This window comes from Schistocerca serialis, chromosome 1 (assembly GCF_023864345.2).
Source record: "Schistocerca serialis cubense isolate TAMUIC-IGC-003099 chromosome 1, iqSchSeri2.2, whole genome shotgun sequence".
In the NCBI taxonomy this organism is placed as follows: domain Eukaryota; kingdom Metazoa; phylum Arthropoda; class Insecta; order Orthoptera; family Acrididae; genus Schistocerca; species Schistocerca serialis.
The window spans coordinates 1064399851-1064427002 of record NC_064638.1 but is presented as its reverse complement, the minus strand read 5'-3'; the positions used below and the strand labels follow the sequence as shown (position 1 = coordinate 1064427002).

The 27152-nt window shown below is 37.9% G+C and overlaps 1 protein-coding gene across 2 annotated transcripts in view; it reads right to left on the bottom strand.

Annotated features, from left to right (window-relative positions):
- Positions 1-1006: 1006 nt before the first annotated feature.
- LOC126415727 (moesin/ezrin/radixin homolog 1) overlaps positions 1007-27152 on the bottom strand; it is a 96778-nt gene continuing 70632 nt past the window's right edge. For both annotated transcript variants that reach the window (XM_050083453.1, XM_050083452.1), the window contains 9 exons: positions 22163-22285; positions 15898-16049; positions 15726-15809; positions 15261-15407; positions 14500-14760; positions 14212-14422; positions 13281-13427; positions 3088-3318; positions 1007-2895 (listed from right to left, as the gene is read on the bottom strand). In XM_050083453.1, coding sequence (XP_049939410.1) covers positions 2731-2895; positions 3088-3318; positions 13281-13427; positions 14212-14422; positions 14500-14760; positions 15261-15407; positions 15726-15809; positions 15898-16049; positions 22163-22285 — 1521 coding nt within the window. In that variant the 3' untranslated portion in view covers positions 1007-2730. The remainder of the gene's footprint in view (positions 2896-3087; positions 3319-13280; positions 13428-14211; positions 14423-14499; positions 14761-15260; positions 15408-15725; positions 15810-15897; positions 16050-22162; positions 22286-27152) is intronic.

Sequence of the window (27152 nt, the reverse complement as noted above, 5' to 3'; positions counted from 1 at the left end):
CTCTCTCTCCCCCCCCCCCCCCCCCCCCCCCCAAAGACATATGTACTTCACCCAAAAGAAGCAACTCAATGTGTTGCCGGCATGGATAACAATATGCCTTACAACTTGCCGTAAGAATTAAAGTATACCGTATTTATTCATGATAGGCACCACCAGAACGAAAGGTTACCCACATTACAGTCATTGCCGGTACATTCTTGTTACTGCCATGTCACTGTTAAATGAGACTTCAAGAGTAATCCTTTATGTAAGGGTCATGAGGCAGAACCGATGCAACTTCAAATGCAGATATAACCTTAGTTGTCATTTGCTGTCTTTCTGAGCAGAATTCAGTGTCCTCCCAAATTTCACCACCACATACTGATTAGTTTGCCTCAGTGGAAGAGATATTAATGTAACAATGGGCCAACTATTTGCACAAAACAGTGATTAAATAAGAGATGTATTATTTTTCTAAGAATTGAACAAAATACAGAAGCTTCACCAACTATACTTACTACTTAGATGATAAACTGCCACTCACCATACACTTTTTTCAATGAAGAACACTGCTATATGTGTAAGCTTTCAGCCAGAAGGCCTTCCAAAACAGAAAAAACACATGCTCATGCACAAACGACCACAAGCCCTTTGGCTTAAAGCCTTTTCTTTGTGCTGAACTGCCACTCAGCATCTCCCCTAAATGGTGAGTAGGAATCTTTTCTTTTCATAATACTGTTATTGCATCCATGACTTCCCATTTGATGAACAGTACTTACTATCACATCAAATATTATTTGATTTTTCACCAACCTGGAATCAGTTTCTTCTTTTTGTGGATAACAGTATGCGAAAATAAATCCAACAGATAATTATGCTGAACAATGTTTCTCTCAAACTGAAAAATTGCTATTTCAATCAAGCACGGGATCTCCAAACATTCAGGAAACAACTGGGTACTAAAGAAAGAACCAAATGTGCTTTACATTTTCTTTATTCGAGATTCCGTAGTTATCAGAAAATTGAGTTACGAATGAAATGGCAGGACTTTTATTAACACTGATAAAATAACTATTTCTGACAGCTAAAATGCTTAGAAAAATATATAAGTACTTTAATTTCAAGAATTTTAATAATTTACATTCCCGCAATGCTTCTTTAAAATAAAGTGTTCAAAAAAAATAGTGCTCTATGTAAATATCAAATTACCTCTGGCTACTTCCCTTTCTTTACACATTACTGTAAATGCTCACAAAAAATATTCAATGTGCAACACCAAATCTATGTTAGTACAAACCACATGTTAAATCAATAAACTTATTTCTTGAAATCTAAAATTTGAATGCATTATATAATAAGCAGATTTACAGCTTGGACCTTCTGGTACATGCAAAATAACTAAAATATGCACAATGAGTAACAACTGATGTTTTAAATTCATACATTTTAAAAAACTTCTCCATTTATTCTCTTTTCAACAGGAACAAGGCAAATAGTTTATAGATAATTTTGTTTCCAGCTATCAGGACAAGACACTCTTCCTACAGGCTCTAGATACTTTTTAACTTCCAAGCCTGTTTCAGAGTAAATACAAAGGAAGCATTGTATGGGTAACAGTGGAAATTATCTGGATGCACCAGTCAGGATACTTCCTATATTTACAAGATTATTTCAGTTTTAAGCACCAATAATCATCACTATTGGTTACAAAAGAGGTAACATGAGTTATGGATGAAGACAGAAATATCGCTACATTGCAGCTAAGTTTCACTGCAATGAATGCAGTTATTTTGATAATGAAAAGGGGTATTCGTTATGTAACTGGAGTCCACAAATGCACCCTATAAATACTGGAAGAAGATGGGACTTTTTAAATGGAATGCTCACTTAAGTCCTCTGAATATATTTACTGAGTATATATATTACAAAACCCTCAACTATATACTACTGTTCAATTTTGATCTCTCCAGTTCCTTCTTACAAAGAATTAATATTCCGAACAATTCACATTTTTTATTGCTTGCTTAATTTTCCACTTTTGTACACAAATGTAGTCAAGGGTTATTTACTGGAATGATTCTTTATATAAAATATCTTGTAATATCAAGAACAATAATTGCTGAACTGCTTTTAACCTCTCAAAATAGTCTTCATTTGCAGAGGAAGCAAATATTGCATTTTACTTCATATATAAATATAAAAAATTATGAAAAATATAGGGCAATTGTCTTACGTTCTGGTATTCAGAATACGGCCACTTTAACAATACTGTACAATTATTTGAAGTGAAATTGAAACCTTGAAAAGGAAAGTGAAATTAGAAAATATTTTACGACAACTTTTTCTTACTCTAGCAAATGAAGTGTTATTTTATGCCCTATACCTTTCTTAACAATTTTTATCACTAATATACCTTTCACACAGTCTTAACATCTTCACTAGAGAAAGAACTATAACATTAAACTTACCAAAGGCCACAATTTAATTGTTATCATATATGTATGTCCTGTTCCTCTGAAACAATAATGCACCGAACCATGCCACATTTCTCAAGCCATATGAAAATGTACTGTTTGCTAGGGTGAAACAGTCTATAGCACAACAGACCAAGTCCAAATTCAAAATATTTGCGCCTGTACGAATTACTGTACCAAGAAACAGCACATTAATATTTATCAGCCCTCAACAACCCTCTCAGAGCAATGCAGTTGTTACACAAGGCTTAATCAATGGACATACAAAACGTTACATTTACATATTTTCAAACTGATCAACACGGCGCTTTGTATTGCCCTTACGAATTTCACGAAGAGTCTTGTATTTGTCACGGCCTTGGCGGACATTTTCTCTGTGTATCTTATCCAAAGCAGTTTCCTTAGTCTCATCACGTGACTGTGCAAGATCCTGTTTCAAAGCCTGTAACAAGAGCAAATGATACATTTACTTTTCATCAGAGACAACTTCTTTATCATCTAATGCCCAGAGCTACTCACATATGCACACATCCCTCATGTAAACATTAGACACCCCATCACTATTCCAAGAACACAGTCATTTTATTGACTTCACAGAAGAAGCAACCTGTGTGAGGGAGTAATTCAAGCATACCTTCAACTGATCGTGGAGGCGTTCATTTCGTTCTGCCAATGTCCGTCGCTCCTCAACAGGGTCAACAATATTGTCATCCGTTGCAAGATCTCTGCTAACATCCCCATTTTCTGTTTCATCATCTTCATCATTTTCATTTTCTACAACATGATGGTGTTGAGGTGTAGTTGTAGCTGCCATCAAGGCCTGTTTAACTTCCTCTTGTTTTCTGCGTGCCTCTTCTACCTCTTCCTGCGAAACAAAAATTTTACAGAACACATACTAGTGAAAGGCAATTAAAAAATAAATAAAAAGGTACTTTGCGTAACAGTTTAACCCAATGACTGCTCACACTTTCACATAACACAGAACTTTTAATATATTGAATTGTTTAGAAAAATCATTTTTTAGAATTTCCATGACCTTCACACTAAACAAAAATGATCTACATAAACATAGAATTTATGGGCAAAAATAAAATTAGTGGTGAAAAATGTGAAAAACACTAGAACCTACAGTACACTATTCATCACCTAGATGTTATACACTGCAAGTTTTAGAACTCCTAAGTCAGTCATGTGGCCAGTTAGGCATGCAAACAGCAAAAATAAAAACATATTTTGCAAAAGTAGCACAGTTTGTGTAAGCACAAAACATGCAATTCAGTTCCATACATGCTGCTTAAACTCATAACCAGAGCCCTTATCTCCAACTGCCTGGAGATATCCATTCGGTGAGTCTTCATGTAAGAACTATTACTCAAATTGTTTTACTGAATGAACCAAATAACTTAATGGCAAGGAACACTGGAAACTAAGATTCTCAAACAAACTGAAGTATTCCAGCACAATGATTCTCATTATCGAAGTACTCTGATGTAGTATAGAAAGGAACTGTAGCAGCACTTGTGCGAGTAATTGTGTGTTTTAGTGATTCTAATTATGCACAGCTGCTTTTGCCAGAAAGAAAGGTGTGTAATTGTTAAGACAGCACAATTAATAATGAACATCCGAATGCGGAGAACACTAGAGTTTAATTAAAGATGGAGCAAATGGAAATTAAACTGTATAAGCTCATGCTGGTTTTCTTTAATAAGCAAATGAATTAGTAAATAATTATCACTGATCATCCATCAGCATCCTGAAGCAACTATTAATTAAAAACCTGGTATTCCATGTTTGTGATTCTGTAATACAGAACACTGCATAATATCTGCATGTCTGAAATTTTGCACTTTCCATAAATGTTGACATATCATATCAAATCAAATGATTAATAGAAAAAGAGTGAACAACTGCTGGACTTACAACAAGCTGTGAATGCTGCAGTCTATGGACAACAGGAATTACATGCAATGCAAGGTAATTTACTTTCACTGGAACCATCTTAAACCACTATCTTATTTGATTATGATATCCATATACTGTACAACCCAGCACTCACATTCCTAGAATTAATGCTTATCCGTCCTTCATTCCTATAACCCTTGAACTCAACCTCTCATAGTTCCTGTGTCTTACCTACCTATCCTTATCTGCTCCCACTCCAGCACTGCAAATACCTTCTGTCTGTCCAACCAACAGATCATCTAGTCTTTCCTACCCCCCCCCCCCCCCCCCCCAGGCAGAATTTGCTTACACTGCAAACAGCAACCCTATCAAGTTTCCAATTTCAGAAGGACTTTGTCCGAAAGCTTAATTAATTTTAGCAGTCTCATCATGCCTGTCTATGACAGAATGCCCCCTGTATGTGGTGAGTGGCAATCTATCCCTTCCATATTATTGTCAATCCATACTAGACTTTCAACTGTGACACTTCCCAGCAATGCCTCTACGATGTGCTGAATCAACAAACTACAAATGCCTTTCTCTACATAAGGAAAGGCAAGAGGTACTTTATCAGCAGTTAATGAATGAAGTATAGCAAAACTCTTGAAAGTTTAATAGTATTATCAGTAATGTTACAAAAAATAAAACAATGGGAAAAGAGGGTACCCTACATGAATATGGATAGATAATACCGATTTTTTTTAACATCTCAATTTAAAAAAAAAATCACTGCCTGAAACATCTGCTAAGTACTTCAATGTCACACTGTTCCATTAACATTTCCTCTTTCAACAGGATTGTCATCCACTGCTAGATAAAGGCCTCTTCCATACTTCTCCAGGCGCGACAGTCTTCAGCCACACATATCCATGTTGCTCTTCACATTTTCTGACATTCACCTAACTTAGATTATCAGGATTTTTCTTAGCTCTTTAAATGCACACTATGCATTAGCCTACCACACTGTGTCATAATTATGTTAAATAGAGCACTAATTACAATTGCCACCGCAATCAATTCCCAAGTTCTATCTCAACTCTTATCGTGCATTACCAACATTTCCTTTGAAGCACTTTAGAACTACTCCAATGGTTTCATCATTTGAAGGCCACATCTCACTGCCATTAGCAGAAAAAGCTAATGCACAATGACTGAAGTTTACCTGACATGGTTTACAAAAACCACTCTAGGGCACTAACTGACCGAGATACCAATCGTGTTAACTGGTTTTAGGACTTAGTTTGGTCTTAATGTTTGGGCCTACTTTCAAACTTGCTCAATTCACTGCTAGTCTGCACTAGAGGCAAACAATAAATGCCATCAGTAAAATAAAGATTGCTCAGAGGTAATCTATAAACACGCTTCTATTGTCACTCCCTCACATTAAATAAGGAAACTCTTAGGTCTGCTGAGAACTGAATTTCTCAATTGGTAATTAGAATTGAGATCAGAATTTAAAAGAGCTTTGGAAGACTTAAGATCAGTAAGGCAGAGGGGTAGACATAATTTCACAGAACTTTCTAAAATCACTGGGGTAAGTGACAACAGAGTGACTTCACGTAGATGCACAAAATTTATGACACTAGCGATATACCACCAGACTTTCGGTCAAGCATCACCCACACAATTCCAAATATTGCAAGAGTCAACAAGTGTAAGACCTATCAAACAATCTGCTTAACAGCTCATCCATAGAAGCTGCTAACAAGAATAATGTATTGAAGAAGGTAAAATAAAATTGAGGAACTGTTAAATTAGGTTTTAGGAAAGTTAAGGGCACCTGAGAGGCAGTTCTGATGTTGCAGACTATAACAGAATCAAAACTGAAGTAAAATCTAAACACTTTCGTAAGATTTGTTGATCTGGAAAAAGCATTCGATATTGTCAAATGGTGCAACATGTTTGAAATTCTGCAGAAATAGGGGAAGAAAGGTCGTATATAATATATACATGAACAGAGAGGGAACAATGAGAATGGGAGACCAAGAACAACGTGCTTGGATTATAAAGTGTGTAAGACAGGGAACAGGGATTTAGTCTTTCACTCTGTTATACATAAGGGGCATTCAAAAAGAAACGAGCCGGAGTCTGGAATGCACAAACCGGTGGCACGAGGGTAATATCGTGGCATGTGTAACGAGGCGTTGTTTTGACCAGAGTGTTGAAGTTCACAGCCTGTTGCTAGAGGCCACACATGCACGTTACGGAGCTAGCAGCAGTACGCATCAATCATCCAATGCTGCCAGTTGCATTGCAAACAGTGACATGGAGTAGTCAACAGAAGAGCAAAGAGGCGTTGTTAGTTTCCTAAAAATGGAAGGAGGAGGAGGAACGGACATTCATTGACGAATGTCACAAGTGTACGGCAAACACTGCCTGTCCCTTGCAAGGGTCAAGGTATGGCACAAGGGCTTCAGGGAGGGATTAGCATCGTTAGCCAATAAGGCACAGTCTGGAGCACCACACTGCATTACCAATGACATTGTCTAGAGCACAGCACTATGTGGTAGTGAAACAAGGGCTGTAGGGAAAATTGGAACAGAAGAGAATCTAAGCATCTGAAATATGGTACTACACAAGAATGCTGAGAATCAGGTAGACTGTTATGGTACGAAATGAGGATATTCTCCTCAGAATCAGAGGAAAGGACTATCTGGACAACACTGACAAGAAAAAAAATAATTAAAAAAATGGGACAGGATGATACGACATCTGTTGAGACATCAGGGAATAACTTCCTTCGTACTACAGGTAATGGTAGACCACAAAAATTCTTTACTAGATTGATATGGGCTAAATCAGTGCCGATTTATGAACTGTTAGTAAGATTTCATTGAAATTTAATCAGAAGTGTCTCAGAATCTATGGAGCCCTGGGTAAATTCATTGTGTGTGAATTATGCCCTAAATCCATTCATAGCTTTCAAATGGTTAAATGAACTACATTCAATTCTAAGCCAGGCTTTTTTTTGCAAATTAAAATCCAACTCTGTCAATTTCATTAATTTTCAGTGAATAAAGAGACAGCATCGTACCACAATTAGATTGATGAAATTTTACTACTAAGATGTATGTGGTGTTTATGACAAAAGAATTTAGCAGTGCTATTACTGTCCAAGCATCTTTATCTTGGTTCATCCGTTTTGCAGTCAATACACTGAAAAAATTACTTAACGATTTACCCAAGTAAAAAAGTTACAGTTATTAATTAAACCAGTTTTAAGGGAAACCAATTGCAGATTTGCTTTTTATAGGTGTGGCACACATTTTAACACCAAAGACAAACTTTTCTGCTAGATTAAGTTCACAATTATTAAGTCAGTCATATAATATTTTTAGAACTGATTTGCTTGATTCATCATAGGGGGCAGAGTACAACCATGCATTAACTTGTGATTGCAGCCAAAAACTGAGGATAAGGCAAACTGTAAATGCTATCTGTCAGCATTAGATAAAGGATTGCTGAACACTAGTGAAGGAGATGCTCTAGGAACCTCATTACATACTGCACGGCATTATGGGCCCACTTCACTTCATAAACTGCAGATTACAGAGACTGCAATCGGAGAAAGAATTCTCAGCAGTTCGGCCATCCACTGTACTCACCACAGACTGTGTCTTATTTCCTTCTGTATCCTGAAAGTAAGAAACATTTCCAAAGCACTATGTAATAAGATTATGAGGAAGTGACCATGTTAAAAAGCGTGTGAACAATTTCCTTTATATAGATAACCATGAACAACAGTTGATAACTTCAAGATGCTTTTGTCACGCTGTGTTCTGGAAAGTTTTAGTTATCTAAGTTGATAACACCTAAATACTATGAGGTGCACTGAAGTTCTAAGGTTTCCCATTGTCTTCTTCAAAAATAGGAGCAAAGAAAAACTTATGCAGTATGTTCACATGGCACACCCAAAAATGTATTCTGTAAACCAATTTCTGAATACTACTTCTGGTTGGTCCTGTAAACACACTGACATCTGTTTTGGAAATAAGGTTCCAGCTGCCAGATTTCCACTTCCACCACCAATTTTTGCTCCCATATAAACAATGATTTTTAAAAATCACGTCTGGGTTGTCATGTTACATCCACTTAAAATTTTTTGGCTAATTTGGATGAAATTACTTTATGCAGTGAGGAAGCACTAACAGTAGACTGAGCATGAACACGCTACCTCTAACATTCAACTGAAAGAAACAGCCATTATGCTGTCACTGTCTAACTCAGGAACCGTAGCTGCCAATTTTCAGACTGCTGTATTTAAAATGGTCTAGCAAAACATTTTCAGAGCTTAGCAAGTGAACACAACAGTAAACAACAGTTCACAAAATTCAGTTTTTGTCTTCTGGAAGTTCTGTCGCATGTAAACTTAGTCATGGTTTGACTCAAAATATGTGAGCAGACTGTGTACATGCAACAGATTAGAGCACTGTGTGGCTTAGATGTGAGCAACTACAGCAAGATTGGAGAGTCATTTTGAAACTACAAATGGCAAACATTTTACTACATAAAAAACATCAAGTGAATATTAGGTTTTTGTATTTGTCTGAGGTGACATGAGTGCAATAGTTCAAAGGACAACAAGCATTGTGCTAACTGATCTGGCAACACTGTCCTACTAGAAGAGACAGTTGTTTTGGAAGATCGCTGATTGAGTATGGAAGGTACTGCATACTTTGAGATTTGTGCACAGAATCGTGCAGGACAACCTGAAAATTTAGAAAGTGTCCTCCATTTGGGTGCAACGAATGATTGATTCTCTCTGCTATCACTATGGCAGTCTGCTAGGAAATGTTTACACAGGGTGATGGCATGAATGGGACACTCTTTGACAACTATTAGAATGGGTGAGACTGAGGCACCTCTCAATCCCAAATCAATGCATCAGTCTGCTCAGTGGAATGGCATACTAAAATGTAAGAACAACAACATAATTATTAAGGATCAGTGTTGAGTTGTGTATGATGACCATGTTTTGGGACAGCAATGCTGTCATCTTTACTTATTGTTCCAAGGGGCATTATGGTGACCAGAGTTAGCTATCAGAACATGTGAAGACCAGTTTCACCGGCCAGGGTGGCCGAGCAGTTCTAGGCGCTTGTCTGGAACCTGGCGACCACTACGGTTGCAGGTTCGAATCCTGCCTCAGGCATGGATGTGTGTGATGTCCTTAGGATAGTTAGGTTTAAGTAGTTCTAAGTTCTAGGGGACTGATAACCACAGATGTTAAGTCCCATAGTGCTCAGAGCCATTTGAACCAAGACCAAGTTCCTCTATGCATCGTTAGAAAAACTCATGAAAACGCTGTTCAAGTGATGTTCCACCAATCTTTGTGGTTTCTCACGTATGTTAATAGACCTTAATCCTGGTGATTTTTCGCTATTTCAAATGATGAAACACAGATTCAGAATTATTTGCACTGGCCATGAAATCGTCGTGTCTGCAGTGTGAGAGCTGTGTAGAGCTGCATGGAGATTACGTTAAGAAATGACACATTCCAAATATTTTGTGGGACTATTTCATGAAAAAGAAAATCTGAGACTTTAGAACTGTAACACCTCATACATTTCATTTTCATTGTATGCTGAAAATAGGGTCTACAGATATGTGATCCGATTTCAACAGCAAATGAGGAAGTTTCACTAACAACCACACTGGCACAATTTTACTAATACTTACTCTCTCTCTCTCTCTCTCTCTCTCTCTCTCTCTCTCTCTCTCTCCCTCTCTCCCTCTCCCAATGATTCTACTGATAACTTCTTAATTACAAACAGTCACTGCAAGAGGATGAATGTAGACTTACATTCTACTGCAGTTGAATTTTGAGTAATACACAAAGAGAAAAAACTTGAAGTGACGAATCATCATTTTACAAACTAACATCTATTCCCTGTTATTAGCCATGTTGTCAAACTCAACATGCTGTATGTATCTTCATGGTTTGATGTTACCAACTAGTATTTAACAATTAGTAAAAGTAACTAGGATGCCTCAGTACATACAGGGTGTGACAAAAAGGTATGGCCAAACTTTCAGGAAACATTCCTCACACACAAAGAAAAGATGTTATGTGGACATGTGTCCGGAAACAATTTCCATGTTAGAGCTCATTTTAGTTTCATCAGTATGTACTGTACTTCCTCGATTCACCGACAGTTGGCCCAATTGAAGGAAGGTAATGTTGACTTCAGTGCTTGTGTTGACATGCGACTCATTGCTTTGGCATTGTTGGTGATGTCTTGATTGGGCCCCATGTTCGTCCACCTATGCTCAATGGAGCAGGTTATGATTTCATACGGGATACTCTACCTGTGCTGCTAGAACATGTGCCTTTACAAGTACGACAACATGGTGGTTCATGCACGATGGAGCTCCTGCACATTTCAGTCTAAGAGTTCCTACGCATCTCAACAACATATTCGGTCACTGATTGCTTGGTAGAGGCGGACCAATTCCATGGCCTCCACGCTCTCCTGACCTCAATCCTCTTGACTTTCATTTATGGGGGCATTTGAAAGCTGTTGTCTACGCAACCCCGGTACCAAATGTAGAGACTCTTCGTGCTCGTATTGTGGACGGCTGTGATACAATACACCATTCTCCAGGACTGCATCAGCACATCAGGGATTCAGGGATTCCATGTGACAGAGGGTGGATGCATGTATCCTTGCTAACGGAGGACATTTTGAACATTTCCTGTAACAAAGTGTTTGAAGTCACGCTGGTACGTTCTGTTGCTGTGTGTTTCCATTCCATGATTAATGTGATTTGAAGAGAAGTAACAAAATGAGCCGTAACATGGAAAGTAATTGTTTCCGGACACATGTCCACATAACATATTTTCTTTCTTTGTGTGCGAGGAATGTTTCCTGAAAGTTTGGCCGTACCTTTTTGTAACACCCTGTATAAACCACAGTAACTTTCTTCCAAATGCACTGTCATCAAATATGTTAAGGTGGTTCAAAATTTTAACACAAAATTTCACTTCCAAGGCAAACCTCACCTTATTAGATGCAGATGATGTATGTACTGTACATATACAGACATGACAATCACAACTGCATGAATATCTGCCTCCTTTCGTATTATTCTCTGGACTGTGACATTACAAAGTTTGTACCAGCAATAACAGAAGTAAAATTAGGGTGAACAATAAAGGAATAGCTTTAGCAAGGATCAGTAAAGGAATAAGGTGTGTGTGCACTTTTGTGCTGGACAACAAGGAATGGCCAAATCTGAGATATGCCCAGACAAAATTACATCCAGTATGAAACTAACAAGAGAAAACCTCCATCGCACCCCTCATATTTAGTGGTAAGATGCCCGCCGCCCCCCCCCCCCCCCCCCCCACCCAAAATATCCTTTCGGTCTGTGACTTACATTCTCTGTATTCAAATTTTTGTCTGTGTCATGGTGTAATGTCTGTCTGCAACAGTGAAGTTTCAGGAAGGAATCTCCTGACATACTTATCTCCTATTCGTTTCACGCAAGTACTGCATGTTATGATTCTTGCCTTCCATTTTGGAAGTTTTGACTCTTGAATCCCTTTTTGTAACAGTTGACATCCTTTTTTCTGCTTTCATTTCTGTGAGAGTTCTATATGGTATTTGACCTGCTCTCACTATTCACCAGATTTACTTCCAATGGTAATATATTTTTATCATAAGACTCCTATAGCCAATGTATAGTGTGTGTGTGTGTGTGGGGGGGGGGGGGGGGGGGGCGGCAGGGGGGGGGGGGTAGAGCTGGAGGTCGGGAGGACAAAAGAGCAGAAGGGGGATTTTAACATAAATCTCCTACTTTGCAGCCCAACAACATTACTATACGCCACGACACTGTAGTTCTTGCAATTCCCTCTATGTTGCAGAGCTTGAGCTTTGACCATTCACAGTGACTATTTTCCTTCTTTTATCGCAGTTCAGTACACCTTCCCATTTTCATGCTTTGTGTGTGTTCAGTTTTTACAGGCTATCCACTGGGCCATCTTACCACTAAATCTGAGTGGGGTACAATGGGGAGGTTCCCTCATAAGAATGGTTAGCTAAGGCAGTAGGAAGTTAAAAGAGTGACTATGTGAAGGCAGAGAAGAATATGGCCTTGTGTTTGAACTGTGTTATAATCAAATGTCTTTAATAGAGCTCCTTTTTAAAAAACGAAGCTCAACTTCTATTTCATAAATTTAATCACAACAGCATCCAAGGGCACTGCCAGAGATTTAATAAATCTTATGAAAGGCACTTCACAGTGTAAAAACGGAGGTCAAATACTAGTATATACACTGGAAAACAACAAATCATCAACTGCCATAGCAGCAGCTGAACATGAACTATTAAGTTGTTTATCATCCAAAATCTGTATTTTTTGTGTAAATTCTATTCCAATCCCAATAATAGTTCAGATACTAAGGGCTGATTTTGTGGAAAACCAAATTCAATAATAGATCACTACGCAAAATGGTATACCTTTTCTTTATTCAGGGGCCCTGGCAACCTGACTTTTCTTTTTAACCTTCACCCTATCGATATGAGGAAAGAATTAAGTTTCAAAACTTAAGATAGTGTGTTGTACTACGTAACAGTATATCAGTAGTACTAATATTTTGCCCCATGAAGCTACATTACAGGCCACCAATTCTGTCTCCTAACTTTTTCAAAAATTGATTTCCTGTAACATACTTCCATTGTATTTCACATTTATCAAATACATTTACCCAATAACTATCTTCTGCACCTGGAACTAGCATTTGCAATTTTTGAGTCTTTAGTTGAAACAAACCTACATCATTATTATGGGATTGAACATTAACAAAGTTTAAATTACTATCACTAGGGATACCAATGCTTTCATTAACTTATAGAAGAAATCTTCCACTAGGAATGCAGTTACCTGGAGGCGCCTTGTTTCTTCATCCTTAGCCTCAACTTCATTTTGAATCCTCCTGACTTCTTCCTGTTTCGATGCAATTTCTTCTTCAAGTTTGGCTCTTTCTGCAGCTTCCATATTTTTGCTTTCTTCTAGTCTTTCCATCATTAACTGAAAATGACAATTTAATAGAGTGCCTGGAGAAGAGCTGACAATTACTGATCTCACCGTAAGTACCAATTACTGCCCACAATTGTCAAACATTTTTTAAGACCTGAGGCTTACTTAATGACACATTAACTTCCATATTAAGACATTTTAATTAATACACATTGAAGTATTATTTCAATTAATCTTTACACAGCAATCTCTTGACATTCTAATAGACAGCAGCAGCAGTATTCAGAATGCTGGATACCTGTGCTGCCTGGAAGGTTTTGATGAGCCACCTATTACTACGATACTTCTTAATGGACATATTGAGGCATTAAGAAATCAAAATTTTCAATATCTTGCAGAAGTGTTTGGAAATTTAATATTTAATGGTTTGTAAACCTTTCAATAACTTTAAAATAGTGAGGAACGGAAATTACACAGTTCATGAAAAAGTAAATTGGGAGTTCTGAGGTGCTGTGTGTTGTTGCAATGCAATGGCAAATGTTAGAGCAATCAGTAAATAGAATTTTATTTAGTTTATACAAATGTGTTCCATCAGTATACTTCAAATTTGATGACTACTGCCAACGAAAGACATTTCCTGCAAAAATATATTTCTATCTCACCAAGGAATAGACACTGGCCAATCCCCTCTGAAGTACTTTGCAAGTAGTGTAAATAAAAATGTTTTTATTACCACCCACTTCAGCATAGTACAACAATGTATAGATGTGAATGAACGCAATATAATTTATCTTGGAAATGAAGAAAGCAAGTATAACTTAAAAATTGAACGTACTTGTAATTCATTCTGTCTCATTTCTAGATCTTCCTTAGCTTTCTGTAGCTGCTTCAATTGCTCCTCCAGACGCCGAATCATATCTTGTGCGGCTTCCAAATCTTGCTGCCTTTTTGCCATTTCTTCTTGCATTGTACGCAAACGTTCCTCATACTCTTGCTGTTTTTTCTCAGCCCTCTCTCTTGCTGCTATTTCCATCTGGAGCTTTTCCCTGGAGGATAAACAATCAGATATATGAAAGGGAGAAAAATTCAATTATCATTAACTGATTCTGGTAATGGTAATAACCTTTGTTGCTGTTTGGCCAATTTTTCTTCACGAGCCTGAGACTTCATCTGCTGAACATCTATGGTATCTGGTTTTCTCCTCCTCATATACAATTCATGATTACCCATGCATAATGCTAAGATACGTTTGTTAATACGCACACGTGGAGCAAAGAAGACAAAATCGGGTGCTTTTTTGTCGATTGGTTTTATTATAAATTTCCTGTCATTGAAAGAAATGTTGCGTATTTCTGACCATGGAAAACCTATTTTTGGAGTCAACCTGCAAAAATGAGGAAAGTACAGTAATGTTTTAATTTGTATTGTGATAGTGGCACTGTAAATTATATTTGTTTTATTGTTGATCACATTTATTTTAAAAAAATTTTTTAACATGTCACCTTAAAAGAAGGCAGATTGAGGCTACAATTTTTTTTACAGCATTAGAGGAAATGGTAATTTACAACTAACAGCAACAGACAACATGGTTGGCAAAATGAAGATCTCATTTCAACAACCATTTTTACTATTTTATCAATAAGTATTCCCCAAAATTTGTAAGTGTTGTAAAACTTCAAACTTTATAATGTACATGCACACAGTTTGTAAGTTAAAAATACTGTATGCAACAAACAACCTGATATGAAAGAATAAAAATTATACCAGATGTGTGTCATACTTGCAACACCAACAACACAAAACTTATTTTTCCTCTTTTCATCACAAATCAGCAAAAGCCAAAGGAACAAATTCACATAGTGAAAGCACCACAGAAACACATACTTATCATCCTGTTCATAAATATTCAGTCCAAGTGCATCAACTCCCAGCCAAAGGTCAGTACCCTTTTTGTTTCGAATCTCAAAGTAATTGACACCATACATTTCTAGATCCTGAGCAATCTTCAGATACTCCATCATGGCATCTTCCCTATAGAAAAGAAATTTTTATCACACTTCGTTTTAACATCCGCATTATATTGCACTGAATTAAGATTTGTGTTACAACATGAACAGAAAGTTAATTCTTAAAGAATTGACATTTTGATATTTTCAGTATCAAAAAGGTGAAATAATTGTAATATCAATCTGAACAAAATTCAATGTGTTGATTAATAAATTCAGTGAAGTGTTATGCTGAGTTTCAAATTAAACAGAAAATCTTTAACTATGGGGTAAAAACAACATAAGTAATTATTTTTACAAAATTATTACAGTATTTCCTACTTCAGTAAAGTCCTGTACTCACGTAAGCATTCCTTTATGTTCATTCCACCAAGTTGTGACACTCTGCTCCCATTCCTCTTTAGTCATCTTGTGTTGATCCATTACACTAAATTAAAAATAATCACTCATGAACTCTTGCAGTGGAACTCAACACATTCACTATTAAGTTTATGTATAACAAGCAAAGCACTTACCGTTGTGGCAACAGTCGGTCATTTGCCAGAAATCCTGGTGTATGAATTGCTTTATTGTAGTCACCATGCCTTGCCTGAACTGCATAAGAAGCCAGTAACACTGAAGTTTCTGGAGGACAATATATCTCATCTGATAATATAGCATTTTTCACCTGCCAAAGAAAAATTTACCCTTTTGAACATGTGGATTTTACAGGATTGTTAACAAATATCTTTAACAGCTACGGTTTGAAGATTTCTGTAAATGTTGGAAATATGGACAAGAATAATATGCAGTATAAGCAATAAAACAGAAGACAAGCTATCTTAATCATATGACATGTTATGTAAAACATGCCACACAAAACTAACTGCATGGTTTATCAATAGCAGCAGATGCACTAGCAGGTCCAGAGAACGACCACACTGTCTCCGACAGCATTAACAACTTTTAGACGATGACATCATGAAGAGAGATGTTCTCAAATTTGGTAATACTGGCAGTGTTGCCTTTAACCACATGAAGCACAGCAGTAGTAACCCAATTTTGACTGTCATAAATAATGTTTGTCAATTCACAACCAAATGTTTGACAGACAGAAGGACCATGAAACAATTGCTGTGATGTAGCAGGAGGGGTACCAGTGTTATACTTCTACATCACTTTTACATGGTAGGGGACACAAACGCACACGACTGTACACAATAATGGTGAAGGAGTAGGTTGGAAGTTTAACTTGTCACTGTAGTTCAACATATACTGGGTGTAACAGAAATGTTGCAACAAACTCTTTGGGGAGTTGGAGTACGTCATACGGATCGATAATTGAGAAGCAACCCATGGCCATAAACATCAGAGGTAAGTGGTAGCAGAGGTCAAATATGAGAAAGAAAACAAGCATGCTTCATCTGAAACATTTAGTGGACATAATGAGTACATATTGTGTACAAAATTAATACAATTTTTTTCTTACAACAGATGCTTTACATTTGCAAGATCAGATGCCACATGTACGACTCCACAGGTTTGACTGCCGGCTTGAACATACCACAGTTTCTCTGATTGTTGCAGCCATGCAGGGATGTTTGGCATCTGACTGTGCAACTTCATGCATCTGCTGTCACATCAGAGCTGTCCTGATGCCTTACACCATGTGTACTAGTTATGTCCAATAAATGTTTCAACTATGTGCTCTATCTCAAGGAACCTAAACGTAGAAACCAGGAAGATTTATAAAAGAATTTTGTCGTAAGTGTGACCTTGCACTGCTCAGAAACATGGGTTACAGGTGCATGTGACACGAGATGTTTGAGGCACTTAAAATGTGGTGCTTGGGGAAGATAGGCAGCAAACCTGAAATAATGAAATTCGTAGAGAAAAGAATTTTTATGAACACTATGGAAAAGAAAAATTTATTGGCTACATCCATCAACAATAGTTTTCTACTTAATTTATTAAGGCGTTATTCATAGGAGGAGGAGGAGGAGGAGGAGGAGGAGGAGGAGACCTAAGCTGCAATACTCCAGACTGATCAGATACGGTTTGTAATAATGTAAGGAAGTTAAGGTACTAAGAGGTAAGAGAGGAGTGGAAAAATATCTTGACCAAATGCACAAAGCAGTTCCGAATTATGTTTCATAGACTGTCCAAGACAGATCTCACATTGAAACAGTAAAATAAAGGAAAAAAGGGAACATAAAGGGAGGATAACATAGTTCAAATTAATGCTTATGTATGGCAATCTTTGGCATAATTTGTCTAATTTTTTGCTGATAATGGGACATTCAACAGAATGTCATTAGAAACCACGCAATGATACATCAAATAGAACATGTTTATGAAAATTCAACAAACCACAATAATAATGCTTAGGAAGTCAAATTATAAAGAAGCAACATAACAAGCAACTTCAAGGAGCAACAGGAAAGTACATTTTACCACACTTTGAAATGATCATAAATGCGATTTCACTTGGGTAGAAGCTGACAAGGTGTACTTTCTGGGTGGCTAATGCAACAAACAGCACAAAACTAATTCGAAGGCCATGGGTTCTAATGCCTGTGTGTCAATTATTTTTATTTTCAATTTTTACATTACACTGAAAATAAATTGAAACATTGCTCAGTATACTGCTTTTATTAATATTTTTATAAAAACCATGAAAAGAAAAGGCAAGACAAAATTTGGGACTGTTTTAAGGCATACTCTAACTTTGTATATAAAATTAGAGGATTTTATTATTTTATGGTTTATTTAAATGGATAATACCGTAAGAAAGGGGAAGCAACAATTTTCTGAACATCCTGCACATGTTATAAATGTCGCATTATTACAACTACATGGTTGTTTTGAAGTTTCTATACAAAACAAACTTAATTTACATTTATAAGTGATTCTTAATTATCCCACAGTTCAGCAGTAAACCATGCATGAACATTATTTCAACAAATATTGGTAAAGGGTAACTTGTTATTTACTATGAGTTTATTTTGATGTAGTCTTAAGTGCATATTTAAGCTTTTTTATCAAATTCTTTAGCTAACAATACAAAAAGGAAGCACAACAGGATTCACATTAATACTGCATGAGAGCAATCTTCATCTTTGAAAATGTCATTGTGTAATTGTGGATTTGCTCTCCTCCTCCTCCTGCTTTCCTCCTCCTCCTCCTCAAGAGTCAATAAACAGAAGATATTTCTTCTGCTGCACACAGGATTTCATCACATCAAATGCAATATATTGAGCATTGTCTATTTGTAATGTACGTAACTTAAAAATTGAAAAATAATATTTTCCAAACAGAGATTCAATCCCATCATCCACATATTACCATTCTGGACTATTCCCACCGTGCCAATCACTGCCTGGAAATTGTGCTAACTAATGTCTCATGCCTCGCCTGTCCCACATCAAAACTTATCTTTTCTAAACACTGACATCTGGAGCTCCCCTTCTGTCACTCACTCCTCACCATTCATTCATGCATACACCAAACATTTGGAGGAAACCTGTGATGACAAACAGGTGTGGTCCCCGTGTGACAAAAAGAACAGCAAGTTAAGTGTAATGAAATTCATATCCCAAGATCACAGCCAAATTATAGACTCCATTCTGATCAGAAAATGAGTATTTTTTCTTTAGAACGTAGCATACAGGAAGTCTTATGCCACAAATACTGCACACTGGCAGGTTCTATACAATGTCCAGGCAGTAGTTTCACTGATCTCCGATTCTAGTTCCTTGCATCCTGCCACCAATCCTCACAATGTGTAAACTTCACCCTCTTTATACACATAAATGAGATGTGATCAAGAAGTAGCTTGAATTTTTTTCTTGAAGTGTCTTTAGTCATCAACATCAAATTTGTCCCCTTCAAAGTAGACCCCATAGGCTGTAGTAACTTGTCACAGTGCTTTTTCCAATCTTGGAAGCACTTCTAGAACTCACTTTTCTTTAAGATGTTCAGCTCTTTCAGCAATTCTGTTTTGATGTCCTCAATTGTGGCAAAACAGAGTCCACACATGGTTCTCTTCAGTCTCGGGAACAAAAAGAAGTCTCAGGGTGCCATGGCCAGCACATACAGTGAGTGAAGCAACATAATGGTTTTGTCTTTCGCTGAAAAATACCTAACTAGCATTGAGACGTGTGTGGGACCATCTTCATGACAATTTCCAAGAGTGGTTTTGCCACAATTCTGATTGTTTTCTTTTGAGTGCTTTATGCGAACAGTGCATAACTTAGTCCATTTTTCAAGCCAAATTTAATGCGAATTCTTTGATCCATCTTTTTAGTAAGTGAAAATTCACTGAGCACTCAAAAACACATCACCTTTTCGACTGTCAACAATAAACTATAATATTCGAAACAGCTGAAAATGCAAACATATCAGGAACAAGTGTAACATAAAAAGTTTTGAAAATCTGATGTACAACACCCAGGAAGGGCAACTTCATTCTCGGTCACCGTTTGGCAGTGGCCATTCATTCTGGTGGCCAGCCAATTGTCACACTAACATCACAAATTGGGAAATGAGTGGCAGCTTTCACAGGTGGCCCTGCCTCTGATGGCGTTGGATAAACCTTTTACAGGACTGGAGTAGGAAGCACTGGGTGGGTGGATTTGGCAAGTCCTGCAGATGTTCAAATGTGTGTGAATTCCTATGGGACCAAACTGCTGAGGTCATCGGTCCCTAGACTTACACACTACTTAAACTAACTTATGCTAAGAACACCACCACACACACACACACACACACACACACACACACACACACACACACACACACACACACACACACACACACACACCCATGCCCAAGGGAGGACTAACCTCCGGCAGGAGGGGCCGCACAATCCGTGACATGGTGCCTCAAACCGAGCGGCCACTCCATGCAGCCACAAGTCTTGCACCTGGGTCATCCACAGGGGTATGATCCCTTTGAATAAGATTGGTAGTAGCATTAGAATGGACCAGAATGTAGTGTAGATTAGGTGGGCAAAGGAATACCCCTTTAGAAGTGGTGGGAAGGATCTTGGGTTCCCAATTTCTGAGCATTGTGATAGATTCTAAGTTCTGGCGAAGGATGCAGTTCAATCAGTCCAGAGTGATACCGGTTGAAGATAAGGGGGGTGGAGCGCTCCTCTGTAGCTGGTTCTTGGTGATGGTGATGCTGAGAGGATTAGTCCGGACTAGGTTTGGGGAGTTTTGCCTGTCCGAAGGACCTCCTGAGAGCTTCGGCATACTGGGCAAGGGCATTCTAACAACTTCAGGTACACTGCGTGTGGCCATGCTGTAATGGAGGTAACTTTTTTGTGTGTGGAATGGATGACGGCTGTCAGCATGCAGGTACTGTTGGTGTTTATGGGGTTTAATACAGACAGAGGTGTGGATAGAGGCATCACAGGTGGAAGTCAACATCTAGGAAGGGGCACATTGGGTTTATGAGGACCAGATGAAGTAGATAGGTGAGAAGGTGTTGGAGTTGTGAAGGAATGGGGATTGAGTACCTTTGCCATAAGTACAGGTCATAAAGATATCGTCAATGAACCTGAACCAGGCAAGGGATTTAGGGTTTTGGCAGGCTAGAAAGTTTTCCTCTAGATGGTCCATAAAATGATTGGCACAGGATGTCATGTGGGTATCCACAGCTGTACTGTAAATCTGTTTATATACTTTCCTTTCAAAGGAAAAGTTGTGTGTCAATATAGTTGGTAAGGTGTATGAAGTGCAAGACCTATCTCCACTCACCCAGCACTTCCTACTTCAGTCCAGTCCTATCAAAGGCAATGTCATCTATTAAAGCAGCCACGTCATGTACCAATTCTACTGCAATCACTGCACGCTTTTTATATCAGTATGAATTACTGACCAGCTGTTCATAAGGGAGTGGTAAAAGTTGGTACCCCAGTGGCACAACACAAGCTGAGCACGACATGCTCAATTTCAATGGCTACTTAATATGGATCCTCTGCACCACCAGATTTCCTGAACTACACAGATGGAAATGATCTTGCAATACATCCTGCATTCCCATAATCCTCCTGGGCTCAATCTTTGTTAAACCACTGTCCACACACACACACACGCGCACGCACACACACACACACACACACACACACACACACACACACACACACACACACAGTTACTCCTTTCTGTCATCACTCCCAACGTCTCATTACCATCACACGCAGCATCCCACAAGGCTCTGGTATCTGCTGCCTCCCTCCAAGCCACTAACTACCTGCCCCCCAACATCTCAACCTGCCTCCTGACAAACAACTTCATCCCAGTCCACCTTCCACAATGCAATTGCAGCACTGAGTCCAGTCACCTCTACGCCCACAGAAGTGGGTGCACACACTCATTCCTCAACTAAACTTCCTACGTATGAATATTTGAAATATACATGTAAGACATACTTAAGAAAACCTTTTATTTTTGTTGTTATCACACCTAAAAAGTTTATTATTCATGTTACAATGCATCCATAATCCAGTGAGGAAGCAGTTTTTATATATATATATATATATATATATAATCAGTATTATGTCAAAAAAGCATTGCAATTCATGTTATGCTCTCTCTCATTGTCATAAAAAACAATATCATTTAAAAAAATTAAAGCAATGTGATTTTTGTAAGCTTCCTCTCAATGGCAGCAACACAACTGACAATTCTTCGCCGAGATGTGTAGACACATTTAGACATCTCAACGATAACCTATTTGATGAAGATTATTTCAATACATTTAATTAAGAATGTAAAATGCCAATGTTTCTCTTACCTGCAGGTAAAACAACCTCAATGTAATATCCTGTATCAACTCTTCAGCAACATCTTCTGGATAGAATTTGGCTCGGAATTTGAACTGCAGAGGATTTTCCTTCTTCACATCTTGGCTCATCACCTGAATGAAAACGAATATTTAGGGTCAGCTCTAAATTGGCAATTTTGAACTTCAGAAAAACTATTTTTTTAATCATCACATAACTTACCCATGACTTCATCAGGTTTTGCTGTTCTCCAAAATAAATGCATGCATTTAAATAAGAAAGCAAAATTTGTTAAAGCAAAAATCTCAATATTGAAAGAGGCAGTAAATAAAGCTTTTATTCTAATATAGCACATGAACAATACAAAAATTATGTAACTGTTCAAGGCAAGACATAATACATGAAGCTCTGTGAATGAACAGTAGTAACAGTAATATAAAAATTACACAAAAAATTAGATAAACCAGATATCTCAGCAGCGAAGTCCGTAAATATGAATTTCCAGTACTCTGGGATGAAGAGCATTGCCACATACATGAAAACCGGTTTAGGGAAGAAGAGAAAGATGTTCATTTTAACAGTATTTTTCAAACAAGTAGTAAAAAGTAGTTTAATAGTTGCTCATATAGGACACATATAGAACAAATAAAGCAAAAAAGTTGAGATTATGATAAACTTAAACAGAAGCAAACTGACCTCCTACACAGGCACCTGAGAACAGCTCAACCAGTACTGTGAGTATTCTGTTTGCATCCAGGCAAAATCACACACCGCAGCTTGAGAGCCTACTGGAAGGACACACCAAGTGCAAGCTATCTTTGTTGTCTACCCCTATCATTCTTTTTCTGTTCCAGCAATCAATGATTCACACGGAAATGAATTGGTAAGTTCCGTATTTTCCTACCATAGCCATTTCCCAACATTTGTGGGAGAAAATAATATGCTGCTTCACTCTTTCTAGAACATACACTATTATAATTTTAACAGTAAACCTCTCCATGATGCACAACACTTCTAATCCTGTCATTGTAGCTGGTCAGGTGACTGCATGATACTCTCACGGTTACTAAATGAACACACTACAAAATGTGTCGCTCTTCTTTGTATCTTCTCCATCCCCCGCAGGTTTCTTATCTTTTTGATATGATCAATACTCAAGAATTGATTGAACAAGATTTTTTTTTAGCAGCCCTTTCATGGGCAATTGACATTTTTTTAGGGTTTGCTCAGTGAATCACAGTGTGGTGTCTGCTTTCTCTAAAACTACTTTCATGCTCTTGGCTAATGAGCTCCACATTCACATTTGCAGGTATTTTATGGTTGCTATCATTCACAATATGAGTGCCAATTTAATAACAATCGTCTTGTCTGCCTATTTATGCTCAATGCGACTTCTCTCTATGGTGAATTCAGTGCTAGTTCATGCACCACGTCTTCCTGTGCTTCAAGACAATTTTCTGGCATTTCAGCTTATCCACATACAACAGCGTTATCCACGACAGACTCATTGATATTAGCTCATCCATTAGGTCAGTTATATGTAGTACTCTTTCAGGGTAGACCCGACTTACTTTAAATATTTTGCTCCATTTAAGAATGGCATGTTGGGTTCTATACTGAAGTCAGTCATGAATTCAATAGCAAAACTGATCTGACATCTGTACATACATTCTGTTCACTAGGCAAAAACTGAACTGTCAAATGCATTCTTGAGAGCCAGAACAGGGCACCTAACTGGGAACCATTACCATGTAGTTATGGAACTCTCGAGCAAAGTGAGCTACGCAAGTTTAATAATATCACTACTTGCAAAACCCATATTCATTACAAGAGGATTTAGTTTTCATCTAAAGCCATAGTACACAAGCATAAAACATTTCATAATTCTACAGCAGACTCACGTCAGCAATACAAGTACAGGGTGAATCAGAAAGGACTTTACAACTTTGGAACGGTATAGAAATTTATTCAGGTAACTTACAGAATCTGTAGATGAATTTTTAGCATATTGCAGCCCCATCAGCAACTGTGATAAGGCCAATATTTTGATGAATGAGCCTCAGTTGCACAAATTTTCTGGTCTTTACCAGATATCGGCTAAATTAATCTAGCCTGATTCTGAAGAAGGCTAGATTAATTTAACTGAAACCTAGTGAAGACCAGAAAATTTGTGCAACTGAGACTGATTCTTCAAAACACTAATCTGTAGATGTGTTATTTTGTATCAAATAACCTCAAGTTTGATTCAAGTAGTCCATCAGTACCCCATTCCTCCACCAGGAGCACCAGCATACTGCACAGTTACAATAGCTACTCTCACTGGTGCACAGTGTGCTTTGGTTTCATAAAACAAACAAGCTGTTTGGTATACATTTCACACTGAATACACTAAAGAACCTCCAAGCAGGCCTGCAATTTACTCCTGGCACAAGAACTTTGTTGAGACAGGTTGTTCACTATGACACGATAAATCATCAGGTCCCCATGAGCTTTGTCTAACAGTTTAGGGAGAGCTTTTGTCCACAGTCCACTAAAATCAAAGCAATTTGCATCTCTAATGACGGCTTCCACATGAGACTGTTTGGCAAGTACTGTGTAGATATTTACACTTTAAATATAGATTCACAATGGCACAGTACGTTACTGATGCACGTAAGGTTGCTTGCAGAGAATTCTGTGCTTCAAATAGACAATGTTGGGACATTCCTAAACACAGTAATTTTCAATGATGAGTCAACACAATAAAAGTGGTGTGGTGAACATCCGCAAGTGCAGAATATGGGGTGACGAAAATCCACATGCAATCCTGGAGCACATTTGTGAAAGCCCCGAAGTTAATATGTTTTACACCCTTAGCAAATTTTAAGTGTATGGCCCTTTCTCCCTTTGTTCTTCATGCAGAAAAATGTCACTGGTATTGTGAAGCTGGATATGCTTGAAAACTAATTCCACAGATCGATGTAGATGACAGATGGGATGGTTTGCTTCAGTAAGACTATGCCACCTTATTTCCTCCCGGAAGTTTGAGGTTTCCTCAATAATCTCTTGCCAGGTCAGTGGAGTGACTGCCACCTCACTCCCCAGACATGACAACATTGGATTTTTTCCTCTGGTGTTTCATTAAAGACCATGTTCATGTTCCTCTCCTACCAAACAATTCAGCCGATCTGAAAAAACCTGCCATTGCTCAAGTTATGCCCAATTTTCTGCAACAAGTGCGGCAGGAAATTGATTATTGGTGTGATGTTTGCCACATCACAAATGGTGTAGGCACAGCGAACTAAAATGACACTTGACACTTGTGTGTGTTTGCCACGAAGTGACATATACCGGTTCTGTAAATTACCTGAATAAATTTCTGTATCATTCCAAAGTTGTGAAGTCCTCTTTGACTCAACCTGTATAGTTATATGCATCTGTCCAAAAACCCTTCTTTAAAACCCTTTTCCAACTGGTTGAAATGCTTTATTATTGTCACAACCAACAGACGTCTATGAGGGGAGTAAGCTCCTACACATGATCTACATACAATCTTACAGGCATCTCATCAAATCAAGTTGCCTTTCCTCTGATGAGCAATGTTACTTTCTTTTGAATTTCACAGTCACTTCTCAATATTTGTCAGTCCGGTGTCCATGCAATGACAAAGGACGGAATTCATTGCAAAATTCCCAAATGAAACAAATTCTGTAATTTACCTCATCATGGTTTTGTGTTCATGTTCAAAATTCTCAGAAAAATTTATATAAGCAGTAGGGAAAGAGGGGTAACATACAATAGGTATAAGAACGAAGCAGGAACCGAACAATTTAGGACCAAGGATGAAACACTAGGATTAAAAAAGGATGTAAAACTGGCATGCAGTCTTTCTCCCCAGCCGTTCAATCTATACTTCAAAGCAGTAAAGACAGAAATAAAAGGTTAACAATTGGGCAAACTCAGGGTGAAAGGATAGCAACAATAAGTATCACTTACAACATCACTGTCCTCAGTGAAAGTGCAAAACAATTACAGGACATACTGAATGGAATTAACAGTATAGTTAGCACAGCAAATGGACTGGGACTAAGCCAAAGAAAAACTGCAATAACAAGGAGTAGTAGAATGAGATTAGGAATAAACTTACCAAAAATGGTGATCAAGAAGTAGATCAGAAGTAAAATAACAGATGAAGCAAGGACAACACAAAAACCAGATTAGTGACAGCAAAGAAGACATTCTCTGACAACAGAAGTTTACTATTATTATCTGTCATCAGCCATTAATTTGAAGAAAAAAATTGAGGAGACATATTCCAAATACAGCATTGTACTGTTTGGTTCAAAATGGCTCTGAGCACTATGGGACTCAACTGCTGAGGTCATTAGTCTGTACTGTTTGGCAATGATAAATTTTTTATTTGCGTAGTGGCTGTTGGGAATGCCAGGAAGTGTGCCATGCTCCCACCCCATTAGCACTGTCAAGGGGAGAGCAGTGAGGGGGCGGCCAGCGTCAGCTTTGTGTGTACAGTAACACTATAGCCAGAGGCAGCTCAACACTGGCAGCACTGAGACAAGTGAATCAACTAGAGCTAATTTTCTCTTTGTTTGATGAACATATGGGAAAAACAGACAAGAAGTGCCAGGATGATAGGAAATGTGTTAAGATACCAGAGAATAACCTTAAGGAGCAGTAGAGGATAAAACTGTACGGGAAGAATGAGTTTGGAATACGTCCAACAGTAACTGAGGATGTCTGACAAGCACCACCAAGATGAAGAGAGTGGCACAGGATAGGAATCTATGACAGGCCACATCAAACCTGCTAGAAAATGGAGCATTTATGACCAGTACGACTACCAACATACCCTTCATCCTTTACTGTGTTTTCACAATCCTGTGCCTTCATATCATGTAATGCATTTAGTTTTTGGCCCTGATACGAGGTGGAATCCAAAATTTTCAGGACTGGTGCTGCCATCTGGAAAGTAGGAGTAGTAGATCTTTGCACCGCTAGCTGGCG